The following is a 22,978-nucleotide window of genomic DNA, read 5'->3' on the forward strand; positions in this document are numbered from 1 at the left end:
GGACACTTCAGAATGGGCCCTACAACATGTGATTTAAGTACAGGTGTTTGGGTTCTTTGGTTCCTGCTGTGGTTACTTGATTGATGTCCTCCATCCCTGCGCTGGACTGTGAGCCCTGGGCGCAAGGTAACCAGTGTTCTTTAGTAATCCTTTGAATTTCCGGGCTCTCCCGGTCGCCGGGCTAAGCCCTGCTAAGGGTTCCACGCAGCTTTGACCACCGTCTTTCGACACCACCATGAAGAATTAAGTAAATATCAGGTTGGAGAAATCCAGGGCAACAGAGATTCAAGGCAGTCTGCTAGTGTAGTGGAGTTCAATCGGAAAAGAGGAACTCCGCAGTTAAAAAAGAAAAAAACTCTCTCGGGGGTCAGGACCGGCCCACTTGCTCCCGAGCACCACCCGGGCTGCGCGACAGGTCCGCGCGTTCCACAGGGCCCGGCGGGCGTGCGCCAGGCCTGCTCCCGGGGAGGCTCGCTCTCTGAGTTGAGGCCGGCCAACCGGCCTCTCCCAGGATTTGTGACGTGCCGGGGGCAGCAGCGGTGACGGGGCCACCACACAAAGCCGGCAATCTCCCAGACCAAGAGCCCCGACGGGAGGGGGAGGGGGCGGGGAGCGAGGCGCTCCCCGGCGCCCGGGCTCCGCGCAGCATTAAAGTGAGCTCGGACTCCGCGGCGGCCGGGGGCGGGCGCCGGGGAGGCCGGGAGCGCCCGTCGCGCGCCTGGCTGCTGTGGCCGCGCTGGCCGTCCGCGCGCCCGGCTCTCCGGGGCCGCACCACGCCCCCTCGGGGGTGGAGCCTTGGCCAGGGGCGGGTCCGCAGCTGGCGGCGCCCGGGCCCGGGGCGGGGGTTGTGGCAGCAGCTGCAGCATCGGAGGCGAGAGCGGCGCCGGGAGTTGCTGCAGCGGAGGCGGAGGCTCCTCCAGGACGCGTCCGGACCGCGCAGCCGGAGCCCCAGCCCGGAGGCGCCGGGCGGTGCACTCGGTGCTGCTGCTGTCGCTGCTCTCCCGCAGCCACCAGGTCCCCCACTGCCACCAGGGCCCCGGCTGCCTTCAGAGCCTCCGTCGACCCCGCCGTCGTGTGCGCCCCAGCCGGGACGCCGCCCCCGGCCGGGTCTCCACTTCTCAGCCGCACCTTCCATGACAGCGCCCGCGGGAAGATGGCTGCGAAGGGCGCGCACGGCACCCACCTGAAGGTGGAGAGCGAACTGGAGCGCTGCCGCGCCGAGGGCCACTGGGACCGCATGCCTGAGCTGGTCCGGCAGCTGCAGACGCTGGGCATGCCTGGCGGCAGCGGAACCAACCGACGATCCAGCCCGAGCTCCAGGATCGGCTCTCTGAACACGGGTGAGTGAGGGAAAGGACTGGTTAGAACCAGCAGCACGCGCGCGAAAAGCACCGCCTCCTCCAGGAAGAGCGCCTTGACTGTCCCTGCAAGCAGCCTGGCAGTTAGGAAGGTTCTGGTACCCCAGGAGAAAAATCACATGCATATTAGGTGTTTGGAGAGAAGGGAGATAAACGGCTTTTGCTCTCTGCCCTTTAGGATCGGGGAGTAGTTCTATCTACAATGAAATGGTGGTAGCTGCACACATCCTGTCAGTGCGTGGACAGGACTCTAGTCTCCCCAAACTCTTATCTGGTGAAGGCTGTGTCTGCCCCTCTTTGCCCTCCCCTTTAAACACAGGTCGCTCCACCGCAGACAGGAGTGGAGGCTTATTGAGCACCAGTAGTTTTGTGAAGTGAGGAAGAGGCTGGCGAACCTCAGTTTCCTCATCTGTGGTGAACTCGGACCCTATCCAGCCCAGGCAGTTGGTGGCTTTAGCAGTAGGGCTGGTTTGACTGGGCTGGGCTCTTGTGCTGGGGCGGGAAAGCACCCTGATGGGGTGGCGGGAACACCCCGCCCAGTATCTAACCCTAGATCCTGTTCCCTCTCAGGCCCAGAGCTCTTCCTGAGTCCCTTTCGTGTGTGCAGCCACCTGGGAGCTTTTGTTGAAGGAGACAGAGAGTAAATACAGATATAAAGAGTTTTTAAAGATTGCCCAGCCTGGAGAATTTTCTGTGGAGGAGACAGGATGATAATAATAATGGTTAACATTGATGTGATGCTGTGTGCCAGCCGCTGACCTAAAGACTTTTCAGTCAAATCATTACTTTTCAAGGCAACCCCAAAAGACGTTACTCCTGTTTGCCCCACTTTACAGATGAAGAAACTGAGGCCCAGAGAAGTTAAATAACTCGATCATCCAGCCAGTAAGTTAAGGGAACAAGATTTGAACCCAGGTTCAAAGTACATCCTAATCATTTGCATTATCACCTCTTAAAAGTACATAATGCAGAATTCCTACCCTTAAAGAACTTCCAAAGTGGATGGGAATCAAGGAAGTGATTGGAGGGTGATTGTGTGTAGGATTATAGAGCTCAGAGGAGGGTAGACGGTTTTAAGGAAGCAGCAGGACTTGTACTGGCCCCTGTGTTTGGGAAGGGAAGGGTGTGTTTACCCAAGGAGGAAGGATGGGAGGGTCCTGAGGAGCTTAGTGACAATCTGTTTGAGGCTTTGAAGTTGGTTTAAACCTACTTAAGCATGAAACTGAGGGGTGGTGGGCAGAGCTGCAGAGGTGCTTTGGGAGAAGCTGGTAAGCTCCCCCCTCCAGGGCAGAGTGGATAAGTTGCAGGGGCCTCTGTCCCCTCTGTGGGGGGGAAGATGAGAATGGGGCCTTGACTCCTGGGTGAGGTGTGTGAATCTGAGTGAGGGTGGCACCCCAGAGAAATGTGTAGGGCCCAAGACAGGAACTGGGGCCTCCTTGCTTTTACATGGGCCAGTATTTCTAAGCTGTTTCTTAGAGGTCTCAATGAGGTTGCATAGTTCATTATTTGGTGTCCCACAAGAAAAGGGTTTAGGGAGCCAACAAGCTGAGAAATTGGAAGAAAATAATTCAATGATGGGGCTGGGATTGTGGCTCAGCAGTAGAGCGTTCGCCTAACATGGGCGGGACCTGGGTTCGATCCTCAGCACCACATAAAAATAAAGACATTGTGTTGTGTCCATCTACACCTAAAAAATAAATATTTTTTAAAAAAGAATTCAGTGATGTTAAACAGACAAAAAAAACAAACAAAAACCCAGCAACAACTGCAGAACCTTAATGTGTCCACCTGCATGTGATGTGAAAGACAGGCTAGAGGATAAACACATTTCTCAATCGTCAGTTGACCATATTCTATGGATCATCATTGGGAAACACTGGTACAACATAAGCAGTAGATAATATGGTATAAAGAGCTGTCTCTATTTTTAAAATTCTTGTAAACCGCTGGGCATGGAGGCGCATACCTGTAATCCTAGTGCTCCGGAGGCTGAGACAGGAGGTTTGCAAGTGCAAAGCCAGCTTAAGCAATTTAGTGAGAGTCTGTCTCAAAATAAATAAAAAGGGCCGGGATGTGGCTCAATGGTTAATCACCTCAGGGTTCAATCCTTGCTACCAAAACAAAACAAAACAAAACAAAACAAAATTCTTGGAAACAGCCCTATGAGAGGGGCTAAGATTTGTCTCTGTCTTAGATGTAGGAACAACAAGGCCCAGAGAGGTCACAGCGTGTCTATGTGGTAAAGACTGTGCCCATACCTGAGTTTCTGCCAGCAGACGAACCTGGGCTTGTGTCACTGTGAGAACGGACCAGTTTAAGGAGGGACACGGAGGGACACAGTGGGGTTTCTCCTCCCAACTTCTGGGTTTGGTTCTGAGTGATTTTTCTCACACTGTTAAACCCAGATGCACAATCCCCAGCACACGTGCACGCACTACACATGCGCACACATGCAGGTCCACACACACGTGAATGTGAGGAATGAAAACAAATGACTCCCAAAGCCCACGCACAGAGCATTTTTAGGTTGACAGGTATTTGCTTCTCTCTCTTAGGGTTTCTTGGCCGCTCAAGATAATGTGAGCCTATTCTTTTGGGAGGGGGGAGTGTTGGCACTGTCCAGAAGAGAGATTCTTAAAGTCCTTCCTGACCTGTTGGACTCTGTCAGTGGCCTGAAGCTTCAACACTGTGGGAGGGGCAGAAGGCCCAGAGGGGGAGACCTGACTCCCACGGAGCCCAGGTCCTGTTAGAAGTTTCTACAGAAACTAAAAGTAGCTTTCAGAACATAGATCCCACTCCAGGGAAGAGGAGAGAATGGAGCCTGGGGGGCCCTGTCGATTGGTATAAAAAATATGAGGAGACACTGAAACAGAACAGGCCACCCCCCCCCCATCCTTTTCCTATCTGAGGAGCAGCTCCTCACCACCACCCTGGGACAGCGGAGTTACTACTCTTTTGCAGTGTCTTCAAACTCACATCCCATTTAGATTTGGTTCGGTTGGGGCAGGGGAACCCCCAAAATGTGACCGGTGGTTCTGGGGTTTGTTCACATAAAAACAAAGAGCCCATCTAAGTGTTTTTTTTTTTAAACTTTATTATTATAAACAATTGCCAAAACATTTTAAAGAAGACTGAACCCCACGCATCATCAACCAGCTTTAGTGATCACGAACTCAGACACAATCTTGTTTGAGCAAAACCTCAGCCCATTTCTCTCCCACACGTCAATATTTCAGTATGTATTTATTAAATAAGAACTCTTTTTAAAAAATCCACCGTGCCATTGCTACCTCTCCAAAAACTCTAGCAATGACATTTCCCAGTCTGTTAGGGTCCAAGGAAGGCCACACATTGTGTGTGGCTGTTGGATTGTCCCTTCCTCACAGCATTTTACAAGAAAATTTGAAACATACAGCAAAGGTCAAAATTTTGCAGGGAACACTTGCAACACCCCCCCCTCCCCAACCTGGATTCTGTCATTCACCTTTCACAGCTTGCTTTGTCGTGTCTGCTCCTCTTGTTACCTCATCTGTAGTCACCCCATATTTTTGTTTCGTTTTTTGGCTGGATGATTTCTTTCTCTCCTCCTCCTCCTCCTCCTCCTCCTCTTCCTCCTTCTTCTTAAAATGGAGATTGTTCTGAACATTTCTGCAGTTGAAGTTGGGAGAGGTGTTGGGGGCAGGTGGCCTCTCTTGAGTTTCTGCCTTTTCCTCCCCTGGTTGTGGTTGGAAGGCCCCAGCCCTGTGTGGGGAGCAGCTGCCGAAACCACCATGCTCTGTTTAACCGAAGGGGAAGGGCCTGATCTGAACCCTCCTTCCTGGATGGACCCACATTTCCGAACTACAGATTGGCAGGCTTTGTCGGGGAGAGAGTGTGTTTTAAATGAGGTCTGAGCAGGAGACAGGTGGTCTCCAAGTTGGTCCTATGACCTGGCACCCTGAGAGGCTGCAAGGGGCTGGGAGCTGAGAGGACTTAAGGAAAGTAGCTGCCAGAAGCTTCAAAAGGAGAGTAAGGAAATGGGTGGCCATGAAGTCAGACCCCCTCTAGGCTTCTGCTCGAGCCCTTGACCCACACCCAGCAGGAAGTAGGTCTCAGACTGAAAGGATGTTCCAAAGCAACTCCCTTAGCTTTGGGGAGACAAGGATTCCTTTATCCATCTGGATTCTTATTTGAACAACTGAAATTTAGAATGTTTAATTCCAAAATATCTTTTTGTTCCACTGAGGGGCAAATGCAATGGAAAGAAGAGGGGAAAGGGATCAAGGGGTGGGGCCGGGAGAAGGAGAAATGAGCAAGGGGACAAAAGTGAATTTCTGATACCCACTGAGAGTCTGCTAAACAAAAAACAAGACTGAGTGGGGAGATTGCAGAGAGGGCACAGACTCCCGGAGAAGGTCCTGAAGTGTTCATAAACAAATATTCTGACACTCACAGGTGCATGAAAGTGAGAACAATTCTTATCCCTGCCCTAGAATTTACTATTAGTTTTTAACCAACTCTTTGCAGCTTGGAGACTGTTATTTATTTTTAAATTACCAGAAGCTCTGCTCTGGTTGGGATGCAGGACAGATGATATTTTGCTTGTGTTATATTATCATCGATAGTGACCCTAAGGATATTGTTATCTTTATCATCATCTACAAAGTGGAAATAATATCTACCTCTTAGGGTTGTACAGGTTAAATAAAACTATAATAAAGTGCCTGGCACTTAGTAAGCCTTCATCAAATATTAGTTCCTCTTTTGCAGTAAAAGACACTCTTATGGTTTAGAGCAGTGCTTCTCAAATGGTTTGTGGTGAGCGATTAATATTGTTTAAATCTCCAATCTGCTGTGCTCTGATACTTTTCATAAAATACAATATAAATAAAAATACAAGAAGAAAAATACATAAAGTACCCCCTTCAATTTTTTTTAGCCTTAGATTCAACAAACTCAAAATGACTCTTGTCAGATTTCCACACATGCACTCTATGTTTTGCACCTGTCTGATGCCACCGGGGTTGTATTACTAGCAATAAGCCTGTACCAGCCCAGGGCCTTACTGGGCAGCACCGGTTCAGAAGGCACTCCCCATTATTTTGGGAAAAGGGGTGTGCTGGGAGGGGAGCAGGTTTCTTTTGACTTGAAAGCACTGAGCTAAGGGGCTCTGGGAGTGCTGGGTCTGGCAGGTGAGTGGCGGGCAGGGTGGCCTGGTTGCTGAGCCTGTGCAGAGGCTCCTCAGGGCAGAGGGGTGTGGACATGCCCAGGGATGGAGCCTGGGGAGGAGCGCATTTCTCTCCAGTTTTGCCAAAGCGAAGCCTATTGGATGGGGCGAGCCACTTGCCCAGAGGCCCTCAGCTCAGGATGCCACTGGAGACTGGCACTTGCCACACACTGATGGGTAGCCCGCCCTCCTCCTGGCTGAGATTTGGGAATGAAGATTGGCTTTTAGTCCTGGGTTGACTGAAAATTTACTTTTGACTGTGTAATATATTCATATGCTACAACATGCCCAAAGTACCATCAAGCGAAGAACAGAAAAACTTTGCCGCGTCTTTGCACCCTGTCGTCAGCCAGCAAGGTTTTCAGTGTGTGTGTGTGTGTGTGTGTGTGTGTGTGTGTGTGTGTGTGTGTGGTGTGTGTGTGTGTGTGCGCCCTGTCACCAATTTGTATGCGTAAACACATAGTAGCATACGACAGGCACTCCTGTACACTGTTTTCTTACCAGTTTATCTTGCAGTTCATTCCGTAACAGCAGACAGAGCATCCTCGTGTCTTTGGCTGTATGGTGTCCCTTGTGGACATAATCATACTTTAGCCTCCTGTTTGGACATAAAAGCTGTCTCTACTTTTCTGCTAGTATAAGTAATGCTGCAGGAATTATCTTATGCATAGTTCATTTTACACGTGTGCAAGGGTGTCTCTAAGAGTGGAATTGCTGGTGCAATGGGGTTATACAAAAATGATTTTGATATACATTACCAAAATGGTTCTTTATAGAGGTTCCACCAACCTGGGCCCCCTCCTGTGGATGACTGTTTTACCCAAATACCTTTTTGACCATTTCCTCAAATAGTAATTTTTTTAAAAATCATGAGGTAAGTAGCAAAGGATCCAGTAGCAGGTGTTCCCAGAGCAAAAGCCTCCCAGGATTTTGGGTCTGAGACTGCTCTCTACAAGGAGTTGTCCCTTAGGAAGGGAGACTCTTCTCTAGAGCCTGTAATTGTGGACTTCTGGCTTTGAGACTGAGCAAACAACAGGAGTGATCCTGAGAGTGAGGAGGGAGTGGGTCCCCTGGGTAGGTCCAAAGACAGCATCATGGCAACAGAAAGAGGACTCCAAAAAGATGGGACTGAGAGCATGCATTCCTAAAGACATTTGTCGGGTTGGCACTTAACTCCCAGAGCCTGATGGCTTCTTCTCTGGGAAGTTGAGAGAATGTGATTGACAAGATTTATTAGGCACTGACATTGAGTGGCAGATCTAATCCTATCTCTGGGAGAGGGACACTGAGCATAGCTACTTTAGGTTGCAGTGAAACTCAAACTCTACACAGGGTGAATGTATATATACACCTGGCTTTCATGCCCAAGTCATCTCTGCTGCAGGTAGTGGGAATATGGTGGTCACAAGACTGGAGTTTCCAGTGTGGTAGGGAGAGACAGCAAATTCAACCAAGCAGTGTGAGCCACCTGCCCAGTGGTCAGGTATGCAAATGAGCTACCCTATGAGTGACAACTCCTGAAAATGCAAGTATTAAGCATAAGGATTTGCCTTGCTACACAAGTAAATGTACTTCCCACTTGAACTCTGCCTTGACTGCTAGGTTATCCCTAGGCCACATTAAAATACCTTAAAAATGGAGAAAACCAATTATGATTACACAGAAATTAGAAGCATGTGAAAATGAGTTATTAAACCACCTCACATACTTTTCTTCAGTCCTTTGAGATGATTCCTACTTGATTTAAGAACTTAGTACCACATCAGGGCGTGATTTTAGCCTTCATTTTAAATCCTGAAATTCTGAAAATTTGTCTGCAAGTCTTGAGAACTCTGCTGCCTTCTCAACTGCTTAACCCTGACAGGAAATAAACCCAAAGGGAAGATTTGTGTTGTGATCATGGTAGTATGCACCCCACCACCGCTGCCGCCGTCTTAAAGTCTGTTTAAGTTTATGGCAAATGTGTCTTTATTCTCTCAGACCTGAGCTGTTCCTGTCCTGGGTGGTGTCCTCAGGTGGGGGCGGGGGGGGGGGTCCAGGAGTATGTACCATATCCACATCTGCTTTGTTTAAGGGGTGCAGCCCTCACTACCCACTCTGATCCCTGGCTTGTTTTTCAGATGACTTTGGGAAATTGCTGCTGGCAGAGGCCCTCCTGGAGCAATGTTTGAAGGACAATCACGCCAAAATAAAAGACTCCATCCCTTTGTTAGAAAAGACTGATAGCAGAATGAATGAAGCCAAAGATTACCTGAGCAGCATCCTTAACCACGGGAAGCTGCCGGTGAGTTGTCAACCACAATGCTGGGCCTCCTTGCCTGGCCTGTTCTTTCTTGTCTCCCATCTGCTGTCCAGACTCCCTGAGTCATTGGGTCTCCTGAATAGCAAGTCTCTCTTGAGGTTTCAGTACAAGGGTCACAAGCCACATGTGATCTTGAGCACTTGCGATGTGACTTGTCCAGACTGAGATGTGTGTGAGTGTAGAACACGTACTGGATGTCCACTATATAGTACTAAACAAGGAACATAAAAGAGGTCACTCACTTTTTATATTAATTAATTGCTTACATGTTCAAATGAGAATCTTAGACATATTAGGTTAAAGAAAACATTAAAATTAATTTTACTTGTTACTAACTTTTAACATGTGAATGAAAATTTTACTAGAAATTTTTGAATTACACATACAGCTCACACTTGTGACTTAAGTTATATTTCAATTGGATAGTACTTGGTTGATCTAATATGTGCCTGGCTGTTTGGGCTTCTTAAAGGGTTCTTGGGGAAAAAAATATCTCAGCCTGTGATCTACTTAGAAACAGCAAATAGGCAGAGCTGACTAGCAAGAGAAGGCTTCAGAGTAGAGCAAGCCAAATTAAGTCTATCTGCATTTATGAGTGCCTATTATATGCAAGGCACTGAAGAAAGGTGGCGGAGGGGTCACAACTTTGTATAGACCTTTGCTTTTCAAAGTGTGATCCACCCACCAGCAATGTGGATATCACTGGGGAAATGGGTGGAAATGCAAGATGTGAATTAGAATCTGTGTTAATAAGAGTTCTCAATGATTCACATATACATCGAAGTTTGAGACTGTTCTAGATTAATGTGTATCCTAAGTTATAATAGGGGTATTCGTATGTCATTAGACTTAAAGAAGAAGTGATTTTTCAAGAGATTCCAAAGTAATATATTTACTTTCTTTAGCATTTATTGCGGTGTGCTATGTACAATGTGTTATGCATGCTGAGGGCAATCCAGAAGAATCTAGCATGGACCTTCAAGAAGGTTTCAGGTCTACGGGGAAAATAAGTTTTATGGGTAAATAAGTAGCCTTTGTCCTAGGTGGACTGTGATATATGCTACAGGAGTGTTATACATGAAGAGACAAATATAAGGGGGACTCTTCCCTGGTATGAGGTAGAGAGCAGACTTCAGATGATGGTGGTACTAGAATTGGACCTTCCTAGAAGCTGATCTGGAATAGGAGTCTGGGGTATGGATAAGTAGATAGGGCTGAGCATTTTAGCCTAAGGAAACAATTTGTAATTGAAGGGATCCTATTATAAAGAATCTCATCAAAGTTGTGAGTTTAGCAAAAATGAAGAGGCATGGTGGGTAATTAGATTGTAAAGGCATATCCAGGATGGAGAGGTTACTAGAGCACCAACTAAGACATGTGGGGCTTATTTTGTAAGTAGTAGAGGGCTAGAGGTGGAGGGAGACGGGGAGACTGTTGCAAGTTCCCAGTTTCTGCTTCTAGGCAGTGGGAGGTTTGCACTAGGTTAATATAATTTCTTGACCCTGAGCTTGATTTTTGTACAAATGGTTTCATCTAAATTCTACTTTTGTTGTTGTTACTGTTTTAAAAATAGCTTTTTTTTTTTTAAAGCGAGAGTGGGGGGGCGGTGGAGAGAGAGAGAGACTTCCAATATTTATTTTTCAGTCTTTGGCGGACACAACATTCCCGTTTGTATGTGGTGCTGAGGATCCAACCCGGGCCGCACACATGCCAGGCGAGCGTGCCACCGCTTGAGCCACATCCCCAGCCCTTAAAAATAGCTTTTTAATTTTTTAAAAAAGTTAATATGTGCATTACAGGAAAAATAAGAACACAAGCGAAGAACAAAGTCATCCAGTCAAGCAGCCTAGTTGGACATGCCCCTCTAGGTCATGCATTTACATACACAACATCCCATTTATTAAATGCAAATCTAACTATGTTTTATTAAACAAAGACATACATAGGCACCAGTAACATGGAGGAATTTTCTGTTTTCCAGGTCAAAAACTTGATATTGATTTAAATAAACTAAAATATTAAAAGCAGTCTGTGGGGAGAGAAGAGGAAGTTGGTGGAATGAGATAGACATTATTATCCCTGTGTATGAGTATGATTGCATGAATGGTGAGACTCTATATCATGTACAGCCAGAGAAATGAAAAGTTGTGTTCCATTTGTGTAAAAATTTTTTTTTTCGAAAAATTGGGCTGGAGTTATAGCTCATTGGTAGAGTACTTAACTAGCACACATGAGGCACTGGGTTCGAGCCTCAGAACCACATTAAAAAAAATAAGTAAAATAAAGGTATCATGTCCATCTACAACTAAAAAAATTTTTTTAAATTAATTTTTAAAAAAGCAGTCTGGGGAATCTCTGTCTTATTCCCAAAGATAAGGTGATTTCTCCATGTGGATTTCCTTGCACCCCAAATAGCTGTGATGAATGAGAAGGGGGGTGGTCCTGAGGCACCTCCACTTTGGATCATCTTTAAGATCCTGTCCAGCAGGCACCGTGGTGCGCACCTGTAATCTCAGCAGCTCAGGAGGCAGAGGCAGGAGGATTTCGAATTCAAAGCCAGCCTCAGCAACAGCGAGGAGCTAAGCAATTCAGTGAGACTCTGTCTCTAAATAAAATACAAAACAGGCCTGGGGATGTGGCTTAGTCGATGAGTGCCCCTGAGTTCAATCCTCAGTTACCCCACTCCCCTCGCTCCGCGTGCCCCCAAAAAAGATCCTGTTCAGCTCATTTGTATCCAAGTAGGTGAAAACATGCCACTTGCTAGATTTCTGTTGCCCACTGAGCTCCAGGCATTGTGGCATCCTATTGAGGCTTCCCGATCACCTTCTGCAATGGTATTTACTTTTGCCCCAGTTCTGAGCCCCAGGAAAGGTGATCCCTACACCAAGGACCACGCTAGCCTAGTAGGTACAGGACTGGAACCGAGGCCCATCTGTTCTGTCTCTGCATCCCAAGCTCCAGTGCTCTCTGTGCCTCCTTGGTGCTGCCTCCCAAAGTATTGGAATAGAAATAAAATAATTACTGAGGAACTTGGATTAATTTAAGGATGATGATAGCCCTCCTGCTTTAATAGGTCCCATGTTAGGAAGTATTTCCTCATCTGTTCTTTCCCCCTGTGTTGCTGTCTCCATGAAGTCATTCTTCCCTTCATATGGACAGGGAGGATGAGGCACAAATAGAATAGGTGAGTGATGATCCATCACACAGCAAGGGACCCCCCCCACACACATACAAGCTGAGCACTTGCTGACGGCTGCCTAACCTCCTTCCACTGGACCAGGTTTATGGTTGAGTAGCTTTTTTTGTGGGGGGATGGGGGGAGCAGTAAGGAGATTGAACTCAGAGGCGCTCGACCACTAAAGCCAGTGTCCCAGCCCTATTTTGTATTTTATTTGCTTAGCGCCTTGCTGTTGCTGAGGCTGGCTTTGAACTCTTGATCCTCCTGCCTCAGCCTCCTGAGCCGCTGGGATTACAGGCATGCACCACTGTGCCTGGCTAAGTGTAGCTTTTTAAGTAGCACACGTTCAGCTTTATGAAACAGTCACTGCATCGCTCCTAATTTTCCCCCAGCTTGATGGAAGCTCTATTGTAAACTGTCATTGGTCCACTAGGAGCCACCACTAGGCACACCCCGTCATCATGCCCTGAAATGTGTCCTTGTGAGCCTCGCTGTCCCTTCCCCATGTTCAACAGAAGTGGGTAATCATAATAATTATTCATACCCTGTATTTATCTAGCTCCTTTCTCAGGAACAGTTCAAAGTCTTCTGGACTTTGCCCTATTAATGCTGTTAGCATGGCTGCCATGGGGTGTGGGGAGTGGGTGCCCTTGCCTCTCCCTCACCAGTGAGGACAGTTAGGACTGAGCAAGGAGGAAATGAGCCCGTGGCTGGAGACCAGTACACAGAATGGCAGAGTCATCGCCTGGCTCAGAAGTGCTGTAGGCTGCACCCTTCTGGGGATGTGTCATCTGTGGCCCTGGCCCAGGAAGTGGGTGGCCTCTTTGGGAAATAAATTCTATGTCAAATGCCCTTGAAAAATTCAGCCTTTGAGAGTTAGCCAGGAGTCAGGGCAGACCAGGTGAGCAGGGGCTGATGGAGCCTAACTTGAAGAAGTGTAGTAGGGGTTCAGCAGAAGGGTGTCCCTGGTGCTTATGTAAGCTTCCCCAGAGCGGGTGGGCCTGAGCAAGGCCCAAAGATGGAAGAGGATCTGGGCAGGCTGAGAGGAAGGAGCCCTGAGTGAGCAAAAGCAACAGAGGAATATGTTTACAAAAACCAGAAACCAAGAAGGGAAGGAGACTTCGGCCTCCCCGGGACCTGGCTCTGCCTCCGTTTTCCTTCTCTTAGTTGGCTTCTTGGAGGCAGTAGAGGATGGGAAGTGCTCAAGGCTCCCCCTGGGGCCACAGGTACCCCAACTCATAACTCCTCATAGGGAAACAAGGGAAGTACATTCCTACCAGTGACAGAGGCCAGGGGTTGGGGCCAGAGCTGTATCTCCAGGGAGCTTTGTGGACAGATTGGTGCCCTTGTGGCAGGGATACTGGCCAGAGCCTAACCCAAAGGGATTATGGGTTGGCTGAGCAGAGGGATAGAGGGAGGGGCTGCAGCAGATGGCCTCACGAGGTGGGGGACCTCGGAGTGGGACTGGGCCTATGGCCAAAGCCAGAACTCAGAGCCAGAAGTGGTCCAGCTCCAGGCTGACTCAGCCTCCCTCAGCCAGCAGCACTGGGCGCTGTCTCTGGCTGTGAACACAGCCTGCATGAGGGAAGGTGTGGTCGAGGCAGACCAGACCTCCTGAGGCCCTTTGGGGCGCTGAGAGTCCTGTAGGGTGGAGGTTTGGGTGCAGGCCCCTCTTGAGAAAGTTTGAGAAAGAAAGCAGGTTTGAATTCAGGTACTTTTGGCCTCCTGGGCCCTGCACTTTGTTCCACTTCTGATAACATGAGGACAGCAACCTGGCAGGCCCTCTCCTGTCTTCTGTCCTACACTGCTGATATGGCTGTTCCTCTTCTAGAAGATCCTGCTGCTGTCGATGTAGGTGTCAGCTTCAGGGTCCTCGTGGCTCTTTCTGAGGCCTTTTCACCCAATTATACACTTGCATATGTATTTGTATATGTATATAAAGAGGACCCCCAAAATTATAAGCTTCAGGCAGGCCCCACAAAACTTGGCTCAGTCTCTGTGTGCCCTCCCCTCCCCCACTTGTATTCAGGATAAGTGCCTGGATTCCTAAGTGCCAGATCTGGGCTGGAACCTTTGGGTTCTTCAGGAGAGGGAGGACAGGGCCCTGTCTATGGTTGCTAGACAGACACGTGAAGCATTAAGGAATCAAAATCATTTCCTTAAGAGCCACCTTGTGCACAGGGGCTCACAGTCTGGAGGGAGGGGACTGTGGTCATCAGGGAAGGCTCCCTGGAGGAGATGGGGAGTTCTGAGCAGGGCGTGAGGCTATAGCTCAATGGAGAATCTTCATCCTAGGATACCTGGTGGGGGAGGGGTGGAAGCTTTGGGGCAGAGCCTGCTAACGTGTCCTTGTCCTTACAGCCACAGTACATGAGCGAGGCCATGCTGATCCTGGGCAAGCTGCATTATGTGGAGGGCTCCTACCGAGATGCCATCAGCATGTATGCTCGGGCTGGGATCGATGACATGTCTGTGGAGAACAAGCCCCTGTATCAGATGCGACTGCTGTCGGAGGCATTTGTCATCAAAGGTAGCTCTGAGCACTGGCTTGGGCTCCCCACCACCATGCCCAGCCCATTCCACTCTGGCCTCCAGGTGTCTGGAGCAGGTGGCAGCTCTAGGGCAGTGGCTACAGTCTCGAGGGTGGGCCTGCGGGGCACTTTCCAGGTACTGACCCCTGGGTAATGCCCAGACACTGCTGTCCAGGCTGGGCACTGCTGATGGCAGCTGCTGTCCAAGTGGGACATCAGAGGACTCAGGTTCTCGTCCTGCGTCCATTGACAACCAGTTACCCAGTTGTGTGCCCTTGGGCAAACCGCCTCTTGACCTTTCTTGGCCTCAGTTTATGTGTCTGTAAGACAGGTTGTTGATACCTGCCTCCCAGGGTTCCTGTGACCAGGAAGAATCAACTGAGTTGTGCAACCAGGTTCAGAAAGGCTAAAAAGTGTGCCATCGTGTACCAGGCTGGCTTTAGTGACTGACACTGGCTATACATGGGTGCTCAAGAGTGTAGAGGAGTCTCGTTCTTCAGGTGTTGGACATCTGTCAGGAGCCGCCCAGGGAGGGGTTGCTGGGATCCCGTGATAAACAGTTCCTGCTCTGGAGGTGCTCATAGTTTTCCCAGGGCAAAGGGCAGCCTGAAGGGAACTTAGGGACACCAGGTCGATGATATAGGAATTTCATGAGAGGGATTGTGGACAGCCCAGTCAGGGAAGTCATGCCGTTGGACTGGCTTGAATGTGCTAAAACTTGCCTGCCTTCAACTTCTAGCCTCCTTCTTCCCCAGATCCATAAGCCCTGGGTTGGGCCTGAAGGTGGGCCTTGGGGACAGTGAGGTCTTAGGAGCCTCACTGCCTAGACTGTTGTCGGGAATCTTAGAGGTTTGATCATCCCCCTATTTCAGCACAAACCAATCCCCAGAGAAAAGTCTAAAAAACCCACCAGTGGTCCTGTGGGGATTTGGGACCTGGCATTGGTAGAGCATGTGTTACCCTCTTTCTATCATAGGTAGAAACATGTTTTCTATCTTACAGAGGAAAACTGAGGCCCAGAGAGGATATGTACTTTGCCCAAAGGTACCCCGATTTATGGTGGAGCCAGGACTGGAACTTCCATTCTCTGATGCTGGCTTTGGAATATGTGCACCCTGTCCCTGCCCCAACACACTTGTCTCCTTTGGGTCCCAGTAGGCGTGACAGTGACATCTGGGGAGGACACATCCTCCTGGAGGGACTTTCCTGAAGGTTGTTTGTCCACCCTGGGTGCCTCTGTCCCTTCCCTTCTGAGTCCACACTGTCCCAGGAAAACCTGTCAAGTCAGTCCTGTGGGCAGACCCAGCACCAGCTTGCGGGAGGGAAGGGGCCCTTCCTGGAGGGCCCAGCCTGTGGAGGTCTTCTCCCTTTGCTCACCCATCCCCCTCGCTGTGCCTCTGGCACAGGCCAGTCTTGGGGATGATCTTCTGTTGGCATTGGGTCCTTTGGTCTCTTGGAAACCACTTCTGCCATGGATACCCTGAAGCGAAACCCTCCCTTGGGTGTCCCTTTGGTCCTTCCTCCTGTCAACCTGGCTCAGTACATACGGCTCCCTGTCTCCTGCTCTCTACTCTTTCTAGCATGCCTCCAGCTTCTTGGGGGAACACAGTCCTGGTGGTCAGAGGTCCTGCCGGGGAGGTAAGGAGCCGGCGCTGCTGGCAGGGGCTGCTGGATGGCGGGCTGTGCTGACTTCCATCCCTCAGTGACTGCACGTGGCCCCCTTGCCTGCCTCCTCTCTGCCTGTCCTCCCTGTCCTGTTGCAGTGACTGCACCTGCTGCTTGGCATGCTAAGGCTCACCTGACCCTGTGTGTGCCTGAAACCATGCACCAGGCCACCAGGGTGTGCATGACGTTGACTTTCCTGGGTTGGGGAGGGTCTGGTAGATGTCTCCATGAAGAGAGTGAAAGGCCACATGCAAAAGGGGATGAGGAGAACTGGTCATCGGACTGGCTTTGTTTGAGAGCAGTGACAGCAGGAGGTTCCTAAGCTCAGGAATAATATCCATTAGGCCCTCACTCCAGGCCAGGTGTGCCCCACTGAATCCCCATAGTTGGTGTCCCCTGCATTCCATTCCACAGTAGGGATAGGTGGCTTCTGTGACATCTCATGGGAACATCGGAAGTGGCAGAGCCCATATTTAAATCTAGGCAGCCAGAGCTCATAGACACCCTGTGGTGCTGCTGCTCAGAATTCTAGGCTGAAGGGATTCAGAAGTGATGTAGGCCCCCCTCAGGGTACAGAGGAGGAAACCCGGTGAAGTGCGACTTACCTGGGACATGGATTGGCTTGCTTTTGGACTGGGATCCTCCAGGTCCAGGCAGCCTCTTAGTGATGGCTCTGGATGGCCTCCACAGGAGCCTCCCTGGCCTCCCAGCGCTCCTGGTCTGGCCATTATAACATCGCTTTGAGACCATTTTGTGTTGGGTTCTGTTCATGGTTCCATTTGATGCCACCCAGAGGAGTGAAGAGCTTGGGTTTGGGACCCACCTGGCTGGAGGGAGAAGACAGGGCCCATGTGCCCTGGGAGACCGTGAGCGGGCCAGGTGGGGAGGCTCTGTGGGGCCCAAATATGGGCGTCTCCAACTTGGAGTTGTTGTTCTTGTTCCAGGAAATCAGGATCAGGCTCTGCATACCTGCCCCACCTTCAAAAGATACCCTCACCCTCTATCCCCTTTAGTGCAGACAGACTTGGCAGTGTGACCCTCTAAGCATCACTGATAAGGACTCAGTCTTGTGGGGCAGTGGGGAGTGGTGCGCATCCTTGTTAGATCCAAGGAGCTCTCTGACTCTCTGGGAGGCTTCGGATGCCAACCAGAGAGCTTGAGCACTGCAGCAGTCTTGAGATGTGCATGTATAGGTCTGTGGGCTAGAGAGCACACAGTGGGTAGGTTGAGTCCACCCGGTGAAAGGAGTTAGTGTCCACATCACGTTTGTTCAGAAACAACAGAAAACCACGTTTCCCCCAGTAAGATAGAAAAAATAAAATGCCTTTGTGGGAAGACCTGTCATCTCCACATCTGAGTGGTCTGTGTTTAGCACCCACCCCCATTCCCTGTCCCCAAGATTTTAGTCACACCTGTGCTCAGAATGACCAGTTCTTGCCAGGAGTAGAAGTCTAGGTTAGGGCCTCTCTGTGGCCCCTGGAGGTGGACTGGGCCCTGTCAGAGGCTTTGGCTTTGGAGGAAACCTGGCTCTTTTCTAGGTCCTGCCTCTAGCACTTCCCAGCTGCTAAATCGTTTGTCACTTAATGATGGATCCATCCTGTGGCCAGTGGTTCCTAAGTCACCTGCAGGCCTGGGACAGAAGGAGGCCCCTCTACTGCCTGTCACAATGCTGTGTTCAATCCTTCACTCCCCAAGTACCAATTTCCCAAGTCCCTTGGGTATACCTGATCTTTGGTGGCAGGCTCCTCCCACTGGAAAGAGCCTCGGGGTGTGCCTGGGGGTGGGTTGCTAGGGACAGGATTAGTACCTGTGCACCACCGTAGACTGTCAGCCCCACTCAGATGTGCCAAATGAGAACCCGTACCTTCACACCAGCCTGGATGATGTGCATGCACATATGATTGGGAAATACCACCTGAGACAGGATTAATGAATGCTTGTTGACTAACCTTCATCCCCGCTGTGAGATGAGAGGAGGTTGTTGTGCCCTTTATGGATAAAGACACTGAAGCTTGCCCAAGCTCCTACAGCCTGTAAGTAGTATTGGTGGCCAGATGGATGTCTCCAGAGCTGGGTGCCGTGTGTAACCCAGGAGCCTACCAGCAGGTGATGGGAGAAGATTGCAGTTTCCTCCTAAATAGGCTTGTGCCAATGAAGGCCTTCTCCCCTGCACCTTCTTCAGCCCTGGGGGGAGCAGGAACTGAAGGGATGAAGCTCTGTACCACTTCCCCAGGGTCTGCTTTCCTGAGAGGTGTGTGCTGGTGGGTGAGTTGTTCAGAAAATCTCCTTTTCTGTTCCAATGTAACTCTCGCCATCTTGGGCCAGTGTGGAAGCTTCCTGCCTCCTGCCCCATTCCTCAGACCCAGCTGTGGCCCCATTGTTACTTCTGCCACTCCATTGTCCCCTCACCAAATATGTCAGACCAGGAGAAGGCCCTGGGAAAGAAAGTATCTCTGGGCTAATTCCAGGAATGGGTTACAGGAACATATTTTGGATGGAGCAGCCCTACTGTGGTCCTGGTATGTTTGGGGACAGGGAACATCTTTCATTTACTCTGAAATACTTGGGGTTCAGGGCCCTTTCAGGAGAGCCTGTTGGCAGCGCACCTAGTTCTTGTGAAGCCCTTGACTGAGCCCTGGGTTCTCAGTTGCAAGTGCCCATGACTGTCAGCCCTGAATTCCTCTGAATTCCTTGAGGACAGCTAGTCATTTCTGCACCCTCAACCAATCTCCTCTCTCCTTTCTCCCCTCCTAGAGCCCCACATGTCCTCCAGACGAGATCTGCTCCTGGTTCCCAACATAATCTGTGGGGTCTTGGCCCTTCTTTTTGTCTTGAGCCATTGTCCCTGATGAGCCTATCCTTTTTTATTTTGCTCTGCACGTGAATCATGATGTCCCAACTTCCAGTTCAGACCCCTCTGCACCAGCAGCTCCCCTTACTCGTACCATAGAATCTCTCCCTCCTCCAAGCTCACTTGGACCGGGTATGGTATGCGCATCCCTATTCTTCGCAGTCAGGGGTCAGTGGGCTTCTTCTTCCAGAGGTCTGGCTTCTTGTGTTCTTTCCCACGAGGTCCCTGGCCCAGTTCCCATGGAGAGAGTACAGTTCACAAATAGTCAATTCAGCAAGCACCTGCCAGGTTGCCAAGATGAATAATTAGGGTCCCTTCCCTTGAAGGAACAGCAGGCAGGTGACCAAAACCTGTCGCTTTGTGGAGATGCTTTGTGGAGTTGCTCCTGGAGAAGCAGCTCTTTGGGTGGAGGAGCTAAGCATGTAGTAACTGTGGGCAGAACTTGTGTGGCACACAAACTTTCTGGTGCCACTCTTTCCAATCCAGCCCTTGCATGGATGGATAGGTCTTAGCATCAGTGAGGTCTGTTGTTTGGAAAAAGCTGGAAAATGAAACACCTGAGTGTGTTGCTTTGTAGCATATTACTGTGGCCTGCTGGGCAGGATGTAGCTATGCTGTGTTGGCCTGCTGGCTGCTCCCAGTTTGCTCCATTGCAGGCTCTCAGCGTTTTGTCCACCTGACAGGGGCATTTGTGAAGCGTTCCCTGTGGGCTGCTGCTCCTGGGCAGCCCACCTCTTAGTGGAAGTAGACCACTGGAGATGACTTTGGAGTTGAACAGTTCAAGGCCCTATTTGTAGCTCCCAAGAGCTCCTAGCTGTAGGCCTTTGGGAGCTGAAGACTATTACTCAAAGTCCTTGGCTCTAGATCCAGACCTGAGCATTCTGCCCTCAGTGGGAGGCCTCTTGCCTCCTCTCTGTCTCCAGCCCCCCATTTAATGGGTAGGCCACTGGCTGGGATGGCGCGGCTGGAGGCACATGCCCTTTCCCTGAGAGCTGCATTTTGTTCCTGCCACACAGTGAGAGCCACAGCAGGGGGTCCTTATGAGGTCCTGGGGAGTTGGTCAGGCCTTCCCCAGGCCCAGCCTATCTCCTATAAGGAATCTGTCTCTCTGTCTTTCTGGCACTACCTCTAGCAGGGGCAGGGGATTTCCAGTTCCAAAGATCTGACTTGACCTTCAACCGTCTTGGATTGTTGCACCTGGGCTCCTAATCCACATCACCAGGCTTTTTAATTTTTTTATTTTGAGACAGGATCTCCCTAAGTTGCTTAGGGTCTTGCTAAGTTGCTGAAGCTGGCTTTGAACTGCGATCCTCCTGCCTCGGCCTCCTAAGCCTCTGGGATCACAGGCATGTGCCACCTCACCTGGCTCTCAGGTGTCCTTTGACTGATGTCCTAAAAGTTTGGTCCCCGTTTGCTTCCCCATGAAGTGTTGCACAACCCGTTTCTTGCTCAAATAGGGCTCACCTGTTGTCAACATGTCTTAGGATCTGGGCCCTAGACCAAGGCTAAGCAACAAATTATCCTCTTTGTTTTGGTGAAAGCACCAGGGGATATCCCAGCTTTGACAGGCATCCAGGATGCTGCAAGGCCTGCTCTTTCAACATGGCGAACCTTAACTGGTTCAGTCCCAGAAAGCCATGGCACCACCATCCACCTCAGAGGGCTGTTCCATGGCAAACGGCTTCCTTCCCCTCCCCTCATGCCTGTGTCCCTTCTGCTTTTCTGACACTTGCTTAGTATGCTGACAATCCGGAGAATGACCTCCACTTCTTCCCACAAGTTCCGCTGTGAGCCTTTCAGGCCTTAGACATCGATGCCTAGTTTGGGGCTTACTGTGGCTCCACAAATGGGCTGTGGGTTCCTTGGGAAGCAGCCATGCCCCGATTCAGCCTTAGCCAGCCCTCTCACACTCAGTGCCAGGGAGGCCACAGCCCATGCTCTGGGCAGAGTTGCTGAATAGCTGTGAAGAAACACAACCCCAGGTCACAAAAAGTACCGTAAGGAATGCTGGGTGGTGGAACTGCTATGCACGGTGATGGTGATAAAAGCCAAGTGCTCAGCCGCAGTAGAGATTGTCATGTACAAATTCTTTTCTCCCCACCCATCAAGGCTTTTTTGCTCTTTTGTTGTTACTCTGTTCTCTCTTCGTCAGTGCAACCCTAAGGTATTCTGTTCCCACCTGGGATTTTATGGCTTATTGAGATTTTTAAAAATAAGAACACCAGGCTGCTCCCAGGGCAGGAGGGTGGTGTATTTGGTTCCCATTTTATTTTGTTTTGTTTTTAAGCCCTGGTATGACAGGAATGAGCTGTTGATTTTGGCCTCCTTCTCAAGGGGTACAGACTGTCTGCCTTGTAGTGAAAGGGTGCAGCCTTGGTGTTGCTGCCCTGGCCCCAGAGGCGCTGGCCTGCAGCTGGAGAAAGGAGTGGGTCAAAGTTGGGGCAGCTCAGGAGGAGGCTGAGTGTTTTCGTGTGTGCTCACCAGCCTTCACTGGGTGTCTTCCTGGGCTGAGGGTTACCAAACAGGACAAGATGCATCTTCTACCAGCCGGGCACTGGAGGCAAGGTGGTAAACAGAGCCACAGGAGGGAGGCCATGGGGCTGGACAGGCAGAGGGCGTGTGGTCTCCCTGCCTCTTGTGCTGGCAGCCCTCACCTCCGTTGTTGGAGGCTACACAAAAGTGGTCAGGGGAAGTGAAGGGTGCACAGGGTTTTGAGGAGCACATCAGAGAAGCCAGCATCAAGACCACCCATCGCCTGGTGGGGTAGATACCTCTGACTCAGCCTTGGATGCTTACATGAAAGTAAAGAGCCTGACTTTTGGGGACCCCTGTGGGTCTCTAAGGATAAAGGAAGATACCTGGGAGTCTGGGCTTTGTGTCAAAGCCAGAGGACCTGAATCCCATCTTCCCCCTGGCACTCTTAGCTAACGGGTCATTCATTCATTCCAAGAATGAATCTGTTCTCCCTGAGATAGTGTTCTCATCCAGAGCCCTGGGGAAGGTTCAGCCCCTACCTAAGCATTGTGGTGCATCAGGAGCATCAGCAGAATTGGTTTCTAAAATCATGTATTATCTTTGTAATATTTCATTTGATCTAATTTTCATGGCTGCAGTACAAGCTAGGCATTGTTAGTGATCTCATTTTTTTGTTTGGGCACACTGAGACTTAGTTCTCTGTAAACATTCTGAAGTGTTTCTTTCCAGTCCTTTTTTTTTTTTTCCTATAGGTTTATGTGGGCTTTTTAAAATAAAAATAAGTTCATAGCCAGGCATAGTGGTGCACACCTGTAATCTCAGCTACTCATGAGGCTGAGGCAGGAGGATCACAAGTTTGAGGCAACCTGGACAATTTAGTGAGATCCTTTCTCAAAATAAAATTAAAAGAAAAAAAAAAATAAAAAGGTCTGGGGATGTAATTCAGTGGTAGAGCACTGGCTTAGCATGTGTAAGGCCCTGATTTAATCCCCAGTATTGCAAATAATAATTATAATCACAATAGTTCATAAGTTCATGTTTTACCATTTGCTTTTAAAAAAAATTTTTTTTAATTGTTGGTGAACATTTATTTATTTGTATGTGGTGCTGAGAATCGAACCCTGTGCCTCACGCGTGCTTGGCAAGCATGTTACCACTGAGCTATGACCTCAGCCCGTTACCATTTGCTTTTTAAAGTTAATATTTTATGACTCATTTTTCATGTCTGTATCAGTGTAAGCAACTTCAGAGCATTTCATTGTAAGGATTCATCATGGTTTTGCAAACTTGTCCTGTCTTTGGATCTATATACTAATCTCTCTCTTTCTCCTTTTTTTTTTTTGGTACCAGGAATTGCACTCAGGGGCACTCAACCACTAAGTCACATCCCCAGCCCTATTTTGTATTTTATT

At 49.6% G+C, this 22,978-nt stretch overlaps 1 protein-coding gene across 1 annotated transcript in view; it reads left to right on the forward strand.

The window, feature by feature from the left end:
* Nucleotides 1–1,054: 1,054 nt before the first annotated feature.
* The window catches only part of Ttc7a (tetratricopeptide repeat domain 7A), a 113,466-nt gene continuing 91,542 nt past the window's right edge, over nucleotides 1,055–22,978 (forward strand). The window contains exons 1-3 of the mRNA XM_026385724.2: nucleotides 1,055–1,340; nucleotides 8,685–8,848; nucleotides 14,406–14,574. Coding sequence (XP_026241509.2) covers nucleotides 1,154–1,340; nucleotides 8,685–8,848; nucleotides 14,406–14,574 — 520 coding nt within the window. The 5' untranslated portion in view covers nucleotides 1,055–1,153. The remainder of the gene's footprint in view (nucleotides 1,341–8,684; nucleotides 8,849–14,405; nucleotides 14,575–22,978) is intronic.

Source organism: Urocitellus parryii, chromosome 12 (assembly GCF_045843805.1).
Source record: "Urocitellus parryii isolate mUroPar1 chromosome 12, mUroPar1.hap1, whole genome shotgun sequence".
In the NCBI taxonomy this organism is placed as follows: Eukaryota; Metazoa; Chordata; class Mammalia; order Rodentia; family Sciuridae; genus Urocitellus; species Urocitellus parryii.